This window comes from Archocentrus centrarchus, chromosome 3 (genome assembly GCF_007364275.1).
Source record: "Archocentrus centrarchus isolate MPI-CPG fArcCen1 chromosome 3, fArcCen1, whole genome shotgun sequence".
Classification (NCBI taxonomy): Eukaryota; Metazoa; Chordata; class Actinopteri; order Cichliformes; family Cichlidae; genus Archocentrus; species Archocentrus centrarchus.
The window spans coordinates 3,428,541-3,440,104 of NC_044348.1; the positions used below are offsets into that span (position 1 = coordinate 3,428,541).

The following is an 11,564-nucleotide window of genomic DNA, read 5'->3' on the forward strand; positions in this document are numbered from 1 at the left end:
GGTTCTCAGTAAGGGCGCATAGGAATCACCGACTAGCTGAAGACTGACAACGTCGGAATAACAGTATAGATGGTAATTACCAGCATTTAAATCTGGGGGATAAGGAACTATGCTGTCACACTTAAACCAATTCCCAGAGGGCAGGCCTAGCATATAAGCCAGAGGTGCAAAGGTTTGGATTTGAAACAGACTATTGCCAGCTAATTCAATTTTTTTTTCTATTGGATTAAATCTTATCTGTACCAGAGGATCAATTTTATGTAGAGTAAAATCCAATTCAGCACAGAGTTGAGTGAGGTCTGAGTAGAACCCTCCTCTAAAATGTATTTTATGGACTGGAGGTAGTTTTTGAGCTGGTGTTGATTTTTTTCTCCATTCAAAATAAGCCAACTCCGTAGGAAGATTGTGCCATGTTCTCGGATAAGATATTTCCGTTAAAGCAACCTGCCAGTCTTCTTGTAGGTCAAGATGTTTGGCTAAATCGACTCTGAAACTTGAACTGGTGTTATTTTTGAAAACATTCATACTAGAATTTGATGGCATAGTTACATAGAACCCCTCACTTTGGTGTGCCATCTTTAGTTTTTTTTTTTTTTTAGTGGAGCCCCCTCTTCGTGCTTTACTTCTTAGTTTCACGTTGATAATGTCCTTTTCCTTAATCCAACTGTTAAATTTACATGGCCAGTTTCTCCATTTAACTAACACGATTCTCTCACGACCCTGTTTACGTTTAGCTAATATCTTCTCCACATGATATAGCTTGTCTTTGCACACTTTAACTTTCTGAAGTTCATGTTCATAAAACGATCCTAATATTTCCTCATCATCATAATCTTTAATTTTATAGATTGGTGGTGTAGACGGGATACATTTGCTCACAGAAAAGATCTCACTGGTCCAGCCTTGTTCATATTTTTTATCAAACACCCCTCTCAACTTAGATAACCTCACCAAGTCACCCTCTTTAAGCTTCATCTTTACTTTCTTAGTATATCCTCCTGAGACCCAGAGAAAAAAAAGTTTTTGAATTTCAATTTTTTTTACACTACATGACTCTTTGGTGTGAAAAAACATCACTACAATTGAAAAAATTTCAAAACATGTTTTTATTTATTTTTTAGAGTATGTCCTTTGGAGAGGACATCGGGACTCTCTTGTGGCAAATATGAACACATTTCGAGGCATACATTTACCTCTGAACTCTGACAATCTTTAGTGCTGTAAATTTCAAATGGCTACACCATTCAAGCCAGTGGTTCAGATTTCCAGGGACCTCATTCAGCTTATCAAAAGCAAGCTGATTAGTGTAGTTTAATCAGGTGTGTTAGTTCTGTTTTGGTTTGTGGTAGTCCATAAAGCAGTTCTTCTTCTTTGAGATGCAGAGGTACATGTTGCATTTGATGCACTTTATGTAGGTTTTTCCAGTGCACCCTTCTGCTCTGCACCTGGAACTATTAGGATTGTCCATCATCTGTGGCAAATGGACAGCTCCATACTTTCTCACTTCCTTATCTGGCTGGGGCCTCCTTCTCTTCTGTGATGGAACGTACTCCTCATCATTCGACGCATCAGATTCAATTGGATTAGGTTGGCCTGACTGCCCCTGGGCAATCAGTTCCTCACCTAAGAGCAGTTTGAAGTCATGGTATTGGAGAGTTTTCTTCATAGGTCGTGCCAAAGCTTGGCTGTCTTCCTTATACTGTAACCAGGAGTTGGTGATAGCCAGATCGAAGAAGTGTAGGATTGTGCGTACAGTCCACTTCCTTGTGCGGTTAGCCATTCTATAAAAACTAAGCATTCTATCACACATATCAACCCCACCCATGTTGGTGTTGTACTCTGCCACCACTGCAGGTCTGGACACTTGAACATGCCTTTTGTCTTTCAGTGACCATCTGGTCCGGGTATCCTGGGGCTCTATTCCATGCACTGTTGATGCCATGAGTACAGGTTTATTGTCAACCCATTTTGTCACAGCCAGCTCAGGATGTTTCCTTGTCACCATTACAGAGGAGCCTCTTCCTTGTTTCAACAACTCTTTATCAGATGTAATGTTACAATCCTTTGGGAGTCTATTTTTCATCAATGTTCCACTTGCAGGCAGACCCATTTCTAGCAATTTATCCAGTAGTTTTATTGAGGTGAAATACCTAGACAGACAGACACAAACACAAAAAATAAAAAATAAGTGTCATTTGTTTACAGAGAATCATCATCAACAGCACCACAATTGACGTTTATACCTGTCAAAGTACAGGTGAGTTCCCCTGGGAATGGACTCAGTCAACCGAAGAACTGCATTTGCTCCTATTCCAAGTCCTGTGTCTCTGCCGACAAAGGTGTTTTTTCCTTGGTAGACTTCAAAATCCAATACAATTCCAGTTGGAGTAGCGAGAACAAACACCTTCAATCCGGTTGGATTTGGCTTGCCAGGAACGAATTGACGGACTGGACATCGACCAGTAAAGGGAATCATTTGTTCATCAATGGAAACATTTCCTGGCCTGGGTAGGTTTAGGCAACCTTGTTGCACCTTCTTCAAAAGTGGACTGACTCTCCAAAGCATATTGAGCTTCCTCTCTTCTTCAGTTACATCAAGATCATTAGTGATTTTCAAAGAACATCTGATCTTGAAAAAGCGATCCCTTGTCATCGACTCAGCAACTATTGGCACTCTTGTTTTTTTGGCCCAATACATTTTGATTTTTGGGTAACCAAGGCATGCCATGTACACTGAGACTCCAAACCAGGTCTTAATCTCCTCAGGTGTTGTATTCAGACTTGAGCCTGACACCTGAATCTGTCTCTGGTTTGTGCAAAAGGACATGTCCTCAAAAACTTTGTTGTCAATGTACTGCTCAAAGTATTTTGATGGTGGCCAGTCTACACGGTTTGGGGCAGTACAGACAACCTCTCCGGAGTCTTCCAGCACAGGCAGGAATCTTAAGAGACAGACAAATACATTAAATAATTATGTCCTCTAAAAGTGATAGTTCATCCAAAAAAATACTCTTATCTGTCTAAGCTTATCTACTCTTGTCTCAGAAGCCTACGTGTTAGTTTTGGTCCAAAGTGGGCGACGGGCCCGTGCATCCTCAACTTCACTCTCCTCTTCCTCACTTGATGCCTCATCCTCTGAACTCCCGACCTCAAAATCACCGTCAATCTGTCCCTCTTGGTCCTCCTCATCTGACAAATCTATGTCTGAGTCTCCATCAATAATCCTGTTTAGGATTTTCTCTGCCTCAGTCAGTGAGCTGATTTCTATTAAAACAGGTTAAAAAAATAAAAAGCAAATCCTGATGTCCTCTATGGAGGACACACATAAACAGGTTATGTTTTATCCCAACAAATAATTAAACTGCTCTGAAAATCCACCTAACTATTCCTTAGATGTTCATTTACTAGAAGCAATCTGAATATTAAACTCACAAAGCTCATAATTAGAAAATAATATACTTACCTTTCTTCTTTCGATAAAATGTGCTCACAGGGATGGCAGCCATTGTGAAGAATCAGAAAGAAAATTCCAGAAAAGCCCCACCCCCACACATGTCATATCATTGGAAAGCCCAGGATGTCCTCTCTAAGGACCAACAGGATTTAACACAGTGGCATGTATAGTTTCAGAGTTATGAACAAAAAACCTATGTACTCCACAGAGGACAAAAATGCATTATGAAAAAGTTCCGTATAAATTTTGAAATACCTGGGGTGTATTTGCAAAATTTACTTGATTAGGTGTCATTTTAATGGATCTGTGAAGTATTATTATAGCTGTTCAGTAAATCAGGCAATATCTCAATATACCTGAATGTATTTTCAGCTGTAAAATATCTAAACATTCGGGATTTAAGTGTTCTATTGAAACGTTCAACTACAGATGCCTTCAGATTACTAGCTGAAGAAAAATGATTAATAGAATTCTTCTTCATTAATTTCTGGAAACTTTTATTGAAAAACTCACTTCCTTTATCAGTTTGTAACTTTTCAGGCACTCCACTTTGTCTCAAAACCGCAGCAAAGGCACGCGTGACGTCAGCAGCTGACTTAGACCTCAAGGCGATTGCAAACGCTCTCTTTGAAAAAACATCGATCACAGTAAGCATGTACTTGTACTGATTATTAAACTTAGATAAGGCCTGCATGTCACAGAGATCAGCTTGGAACTGATTCATAGGGCGGGGGACAAAAACCCTATTTCGGAGAAAGTTAATTCGTACTGGTTTATGAAGCGTATATGCATCCTGCCCTGATAAGAACTCTTTCACCTTGTTAAGTGTGGTTGTTGATTTCGTTTGTGCAGCTCTATAAAGTTTCTCAACCCCTCCTAAGCTCCCAGGATGAGCTGGGTCATAATATATCTTTTTCAGTGTATCAGTCTCAGCCATCTGTGATCCTTAATGTGTTTTACATATATGAAAACATTTAAAATGTGATAGTGTAATTTATTTAATGAACAAACACACAAAATAGTTAAAAGATTCCATAACTTTTATTTTCAAGCAAACTTCAAACCATAAAACATTTTTTTTTCAAACAAAAATAAAACCTTATTCAAAACCATAAAACATTTTTCTTAAATTTTTCTAAACTTCACACAATAAAACATTTTTCTAAACTTCATACAATAAAACATTTTTTTTTCAAACAAAAATAAAACCTTATTCAAACCATAAAACATTTTTCTAAACTTCACACAGTAAAACATTTTTTTTTCAAACAAAAATAAAACATTTTTCTAAAACTTCAAACCATAAAACATTATTCAAGTAAAGTCAAAACATTTATTATTTTTAAGTAGACGGCATGAGTGATAAGTCAGATTCAACCCACAAAAGATAATTTTCATTTAAGACTCGATCTACAAATGTTCGTTTCACATCAACAATGGTATCTTCAAATTCTGAAAGAGCCTGAAAAATGTCTTTGGCTTCTCAAAGCTCGTACAAATACGCTTCGGCAGCCCCCATGAGGCGAACACGGTCAGGTGTAAACCCTTCCAAACGGAGGATTTTCAATAGAGTGTCGATGAAATGACCGTTCCAGAATCTTTTTGTTAAGTCCTCAAAATACCTGAAAAAATAATGTCGTTCAGGAGGATAAAGACAGGAGTGTCTCCTCTGAGAAGGGTGAAACACCTTGCATCCCTCTCATATCTCATGCATGTGCTTTTGTATGACCAGATTCAGAACAGTCTTTAATGTGAGTTTCAGTAAGTCGAGAACCGGCGCTGGTAACCTCCCAGCTGGTAACCTCCCATTTACTCTGTGACCTGCAAATCACCCGAGATAGCCTCGTCTCCAAGGCTTTGCCAAAGATGATCATCCGACCGATCGTTCCAGCCGGGCGGAGACCAATCCACGGCTAATTCAGATTCAGTTTCAGGGTCTGCAGGCCGCAGGATGGTTGAGGCGCTCGGAGACCGGTTCTGTGTGTTGTCGGGACTGTCCATGGTTGTGTTTTACAAAAAATGAGTCAGCGAGAGTGCTTTTAAAGGGTGAGAGGGAGAAAGAGGGAGGGGATTTCGAAGCTGGTAGGAGGGGCTCTGTTTTTACAGAATTATAGTTTTTTCTTAATAAAAACAGCATTTTGTTGTCTTTGTGAAATATTAAATAGTTCATCAATTTTTGAGGTTTTCAAGTCCATAATCTTCATCCACTCTAACAGAGGAATACACAGTACATTGTGAATCATGTCAGACTGCGAACTGTAAATGTCTAATAAAAACAGATCATCATTTTGTTCTGTAATCTGTCTACTAGCCTTAAAACACCATCTACCGAATGCTGATTTTCTGGTCTCCCAGAAGCTAAAGGTCACAGTACCGGTGAGAGATGGCCGTGTGCTCTGATGTTCTTCTCTTTCAGCGATCACCAAATGACGGTCATCATCATCGTCCTTTTCTTGTTTAATCTCGCAGAAATCTGTCTGGGTGGCCTGGTCTTTTGCAGGTGGCTCTGGTTCTTCACGTCGGCTGTGAGTCTTCTTACAGGGAAAGATGGCCATGCTGCGACGAATCTCAGGGTTTACGATTAAACTTAAAACAGCCCAGTCGGATGCAGTGACGGTGACCGTGGTCGTGCCTGGTCCATAGGTTTCTCCAGCCTTAAGTTGATAAATCAAGAGCTCATTGGTCAGGCTTTTAAAACTGAAGCCCCACGTCTCCCCGTTTGGTAGGCTCCAATGATCGTCGAATTTTTCATCCGCTGGAAATTGAACACGGCAAACATACATGGAGCGTTTTGCAGGCGGTTCGCCATAAGCTTGGTAATTTGAAACAGGCGTTTGACTGATAATGTTCAGTTTGCGCGCTGTTGATGCCATGGTTACAGATGATGTTGCTTAGAGGAGCTGAAAAAATTTCAGATTTTCAAAGAGGTATTTCCATGCAAAAGGCTGCTCATTTATACTTATTACCGAGTTATGTAAGACTTTTTTTAGGGGGTGGTAGTAAAAAGAGGTGGGGGGTTAGTTATCTTACAAAAACAGATGTGTACAGCAAACTAAAGAGGTTCGGTGACCGTTATTTTTCTGTATCTTACCTAAAGCAAACAGAGGTATTACCCTGAAAAGAGAGGCCCTGAATAGGGGGCATAGGTGTGGCCCCCTCTGAAGTCTAAATTATTGGTTTTCTTTTTTCAATACCGTAATACACTGTAATACAGAGAGGTGGATAAGCTCTCAAAGCAGCTCAACATAGGGGGGAGGAGGGAGGAGGGAGGGGAGGTTTTTAGTGGAACTAGAAAACAGAAACTTTTTTAAAAAAAAAAAACAGATGATTTCACTAATTTACTTTTATTTTACTTTTTAAAAATTTAATTTTTAGTTTACTTTTTAAATTTTATTTTTTAATTTACAATTTTATTTTTAAATTTACAATTTTATTTTTTTAATTTACAATTTCATTTTTTAATTTTTCTTTTTCTCAGAGGAATTAAACACAAAACCCTGACTGAGGCTAATCTGATGTTTAGCAGAGGAGGAGGAGCAGGAGGAGGAGGAGGTAGGAGGAGAGAGAGGCGGGGGGAGAGAGGAAGGGAGGAGGGGCGAAAGTTCAGGCTTACTGACCTTTCTGTCTGATCACATTCACGGTGGCACTCAGAGGTCTCAGTAGGCTCACTAACGGTGTCCTGGTGCTGTCTTCTTTGTGAAAATCGGGTGAAACGAATCTTGATTTCATTAATTGTTTTAGAAGGAATTAAACATATACAAATAAAATTAAGTAAAGATTTCCAATGTGGTCCACAGCAAAATGTTTCGGTCATAGTTGAATGAAAAAATGAAAAGAAAAAACAAACTATACAAGCTGTAATGTCTCACAAAAATGAAATGACAAGTCCTGTGCCTTTTTATTTATTTATGTTTACAAAATAAAAATAAAATACCCAATTAAAATAAATATATATATATATATATAAATATAAATATATATATATATATATATATATATATATATATATATATATATATATATATATATATATATAAATATATATATATATATAAATATATATATATATATATATATATATATATATATATATATACTTTCACCCACCTCCCCTATAGTGACACATAAGCACCAGCCCTGACATTCATTTCCATATACCCCTTATACAATATTATCTATTTTTATAATCTACATTCAATTAAAAATATGACGTCATCTATATGAAAATTACTTATCTTATCTATGCTATAGATCTTTATCTATTACTGATAAGATCTTGACATGCATTTGACAGAAGGTGGTACCTTATACCTCCTTACATCAGCGGCTAGGTCAGGGAGATCAGTCCAACACAGGTCAGAAGAAGACAGGACAGCGGGGGCGTAGAGTATCTGTTTACAAACATCCTGGAGACAATTTGATAAGCGGCAGTCCAAGGCCGCCAGGGAGCCAAATTTCTGATTCTACGACTTGTTTTGGTACAGACTGTACTGATTAATTTGTTGACAGCCTTCAGTCTTTCTGGCACCTCTCTGTGGCGAAAAATATCCAATTTATCTGAATCTTCTTGGTTCGTTCCTTCGCCGTGCAGAAATAGATACATAAATCTCCAAGATCTTACCCCTCCGAATCAGCTCCAGATATACAGTCTGAGTTGAGAATGTACCTTCCTGCATTCCCGTCATAAGCAGCCTTACTGAGGCCAGACAGCTGCCTAGACTTCCTTAATTGCAACGACAAGCCAGGTATCTCCAGGTCCAATTCGGAGAAATCCCAGTGTCAATAAGCCAAATGTGTGTGTCCTCCATTGACAATAGGGCCAGGTACGTCATCTTCCACACCACGCAGGAATCCATAACATAGCCAGCTGGAATGTCAATTGATAAGAGAGAATAGGGTTCTCCTTCCCCCAATCTCCTCATGGTGAAAATTCGATGAAAACAATGGCGTTGAGAGACCAGCTGACCAGATCGATAATTATAAATTCCAGTTTGGAAGTTGTGTGAAGAGAGGCTCTAAAGCAGCAAAGCAGGGGGGAAAGGAAGGGCTGGGGAGAGAAGAAAAGTGCGACCATCTCCGCTGAGAGCTGAAGAGAAAAAAAACCCCACAAAGTCTTTGGCTGGGTAGGCACCAAAAACAGTCTCAGAAGCAGAACTTGAAATGTCTTTAGTACTAGCCAGCTTAGAGGCAGAACATGCCATAAGTTTATTTCTTGCTGGCTCAGAAACACACCACAAAATGTTATAGTTCAAAGGCTTAGAAACATGATACCCATGTTTTCCTTCCATGGTTTCCTTCACCAGCTCAGAAACAGAGGACAAAATGTTATTGTTTTCTGGTGCAGAACGAACATAAACATACAGAAGAGAGGCGGATTCACAGACTCAAACTTGACTTGACTTGTTTCCGTCAGGAAGAGGGGCTGGTGGTATGACAGCAACTGGCTCTTCATCCTCAGACCACCTTGCCGCTAAGGATAAGGCTGAAGATAGGCAGTCCAGTCGAGGGTACAGCAGAGAAGAGGTGGTCTCTGATGACAGCATTAAAATGCTAAATCCACCCGCTTTTATCACTGGTGGAGGAGATGTGGATGGGGTGAGAGAGGTGCCAGTTGGCAGGTAGGCTGGAGATAACTGTGGTGGAGAGGTTGGCATGTGGAGTTGCAGTGGTAATGGGTACGTGCGGGTGATAGAAAGAACCAATTTCTGGGCTCTTATCTTTTTCCCTCATGGAAGCCAAGGATTTGTCTTTTTAATAACATCCATAGCAGTTAAACTGACTGAAAGAGTTTTTGTGTTGGTTGCACAGATATGGGTGCCAATCAGTGTTGCCAAGTCCGCTTATTATAAGTGACTTTCGGCTTGTTTTTTTCTAAAGTCGCTTGCAAATCCTGCGAGTCATGGGTTGCGTTTTTTTGGGCTTATTTTTGAGCGTGGAGTTGCTTATTTGGGCTTGACTTTCTTTCCGAGTGAAACTCATTGATTATCTCTCAGCGCCCTATAATAAAGCAAAAGACGAGTGGTAGGTAGTATGTCCCTTCCAAGCCCGTTTCCTGTTTATCGCTCCTGACCGGGCGCACACCCAAACAAACACTCATAACAGCCCAGAGTGAGGAGGCAGCGCAAGAATGAGCTCCAGTAAGTGGGGAAAATATAGAAAAAATATAATAAAGAGTGGGAGAAAGAGAGCGCTCTTAAAGAATGGATCCGAGCTCAGATGGGAGACAGTGGCGCTAAAAGTGGGTATGCACTATATGCAATGCATAGGGGTGCCGCACATGAGGGGGGCGCCAAAACGATGCGACAAAATTATTTCTCTAGTTGGCATTTTCTGTATTTAACAGCTGTGCATATGAAATGATCAGTAACAGAGGCACGGCGCTGATTAGGCACCCCTGTGCTCCTTCACCTCCCCTCCTCCTGTTGCCCCCCCCCAAAAAAGAAGTTCTGTCCGCATACACCTCTGAAAGTAGCTGTGGTCCTAATGGGAGACGTACTAAAGGCATTCCCCAGATTTTGCAAGTGTGAAATATGTGCTCACCATGCTGATTTAGTTCAACATGCTAATACAGAGAAGCACACACACAAAAAACTGTGCACCCTTGTCTTCTATGAGGCTAAGAACCATGGGTTTTACTGCTCCAAAACACAATGAGACAAAACAAAGAAGTGAGCTATACTACTATAGAGCTATACTGTCTAAAAGCGGGATCAGGTTTACACAGTGTTGTGGGTTGCCAGTTGGGCTTCTTTTGGGCTTGTTTTCATAGAGCTGGTTGCTTGTTTCTGTCGCGAGATCTGGCAACACTGGTGCCAAATATAGCATATCCCAAAGGTGAATTGAGATTTGACTTTGGCCATTGAATTCATTGTCACATTTAATAAACCAGTTTGAGATAATTTGAGCTTTGTGACATGGCTTCTTATAAAGCTAGAGGGAGCCATTAAAAGATGGGTTCACTGTGGTCATAAAAGAATGGACATGGTCAACAACAATACTCAGGTAGTCTGGCATTTAAACAATGCTTACCTGGTACTAAGGGCCCAAAGTGTGACAAGAAATATCTCCCACAATTACACCCCCACAACCACCAGCCTGCAACTTTAATACAAGGCAGGATGCCACTATTTGTTGTTGATCCTACAAACTAAATGTCACAGCAGAAATCAAGACTCATCTGAACGTGCTGACTGTAGCCTCAGTTTCCTGTTCTTAACTGACAGGAGTGGCACCCAGTGTGCCCTTATTGCGTCTGTAGTCCACACGTGTGCTTCATGGTTTGATGTAGTGTGATTTTAGAGATGATCTTCATTTCCAGGTTGTGACAAGCAATTATTCAATTATCGTTGTTGGCTTCTTATCAGCTCAAAGCAGTCTGGCCATTCTCCTCTGACATCAACAAGGTGTTTTCACTCAGAGAACTGCTGCTCATTGGATAGTTTCACTTTTTCAGACCATTCTCTGTAAACCCTAGAGATAGTTGCATCTGAAAATCCCAGTAGATCAGCAGTCTCTGAAATACTCAGACCATGCTTGCTTGGGCCCATTTGGCCAGGTTCAAAGTCTCTTAAATCACCTTCTCTTTTTTCCCTCTTATCCTGATGTTCAGTTTGAACTTCAGTACATGGTCTTGATCTACATGACTAAATGAACTGAACTGCTGCCATGTGAATGGCTGATTAGATAGTTGCGAGGTGTACCTAATGAAGTTTTAATTATGCATAAGTTTCTCTTGGGAAAAGGCTTGTTAGTCTCTGAGGTTTTTCTAGATCCCAGGCTAGTTAATGACACCTAAACTAATACATCCATCAACAAGTCCATCAACAAACCAAGTTTGTGTCAGCAGCGATTGTAGAAAGCAAAGCATTTCTCAGTTCTCAGTAACACAGGACTAAACAAGGAAAATCCATCCAAGCATTTTACTGAGGGTGCTATGAAGGATCATTTGTTCTTTCAGTTTTCAACACACACAGACACAAGCTATTTTCTTGGGGGTGCAAGGCCCCCTAGCACCAGCATCAATATTTTGATAGAGCAAATCAGATTACAGCACAAACATCAAAAATAAAATAATATAAAATTAGGTGAGTTCTAAACAAGATAAAATTGG

General features: G+C 40.0%; 1 protein-coding gene across 1 annotated transcript; it reads right to left on the reverse strand.

Moving 5' to 3' along the window:
* Positions 1 to 1,087: 1,087 nt before the first annotated feature.
* On the reverse strand, positions 1,088 to 3,641 carry LOC115800873 (piggyBac transposable element-derived protein 3-like). The gene is made up of 4 exons (XM_030758466.1): positions 3,464 to 3,641; positions 3,054 to 3,264; positions 2,244 to 2,942; positions 1,088 to 2,150 (listed from the first exon to the last, which is right to left on the reverse strand). Exons 1-4 carry the CDS (start codon positions 3,504 to 3,506, stop codon positions 1,325 to 1,327), a joined length of 1,779 nt encoding a protein of 592 aa, XP_030614326.1. The 5' UTR covers positions 3,507 to 3,641; the 3' UTR covers positions 1,088 to 1,324.
* Between the last annotated feature and the right edge of the window lie 7,923 nt (positions 3,642 to 11,564).

Bases quoted from the DNA above. Each gene is read 5' to 3' on its own strand.
- LOC115800873 (XM_030758466.1), bottom strand. From the start codon at position 3,506: ATGGCTGCCATCCCTGTGAGCACATTTTATCGAAAGAAGAAAG. The intron at 3,265-3,463 runs GTAAGTATATTA...CTGTTTTAATAG, and splicing joins ATTTTATCGAAAGAAGAAAG to AAATCAGCTCACTGACTGAG. The intron at 2,943-3,053 runs GTAGGCTTCTGA...CTGTCTCTTAAG, and splicing joins CTTTGGACCAAAACTAACAC to ATTCCTGCCTGTGCTGGAAG.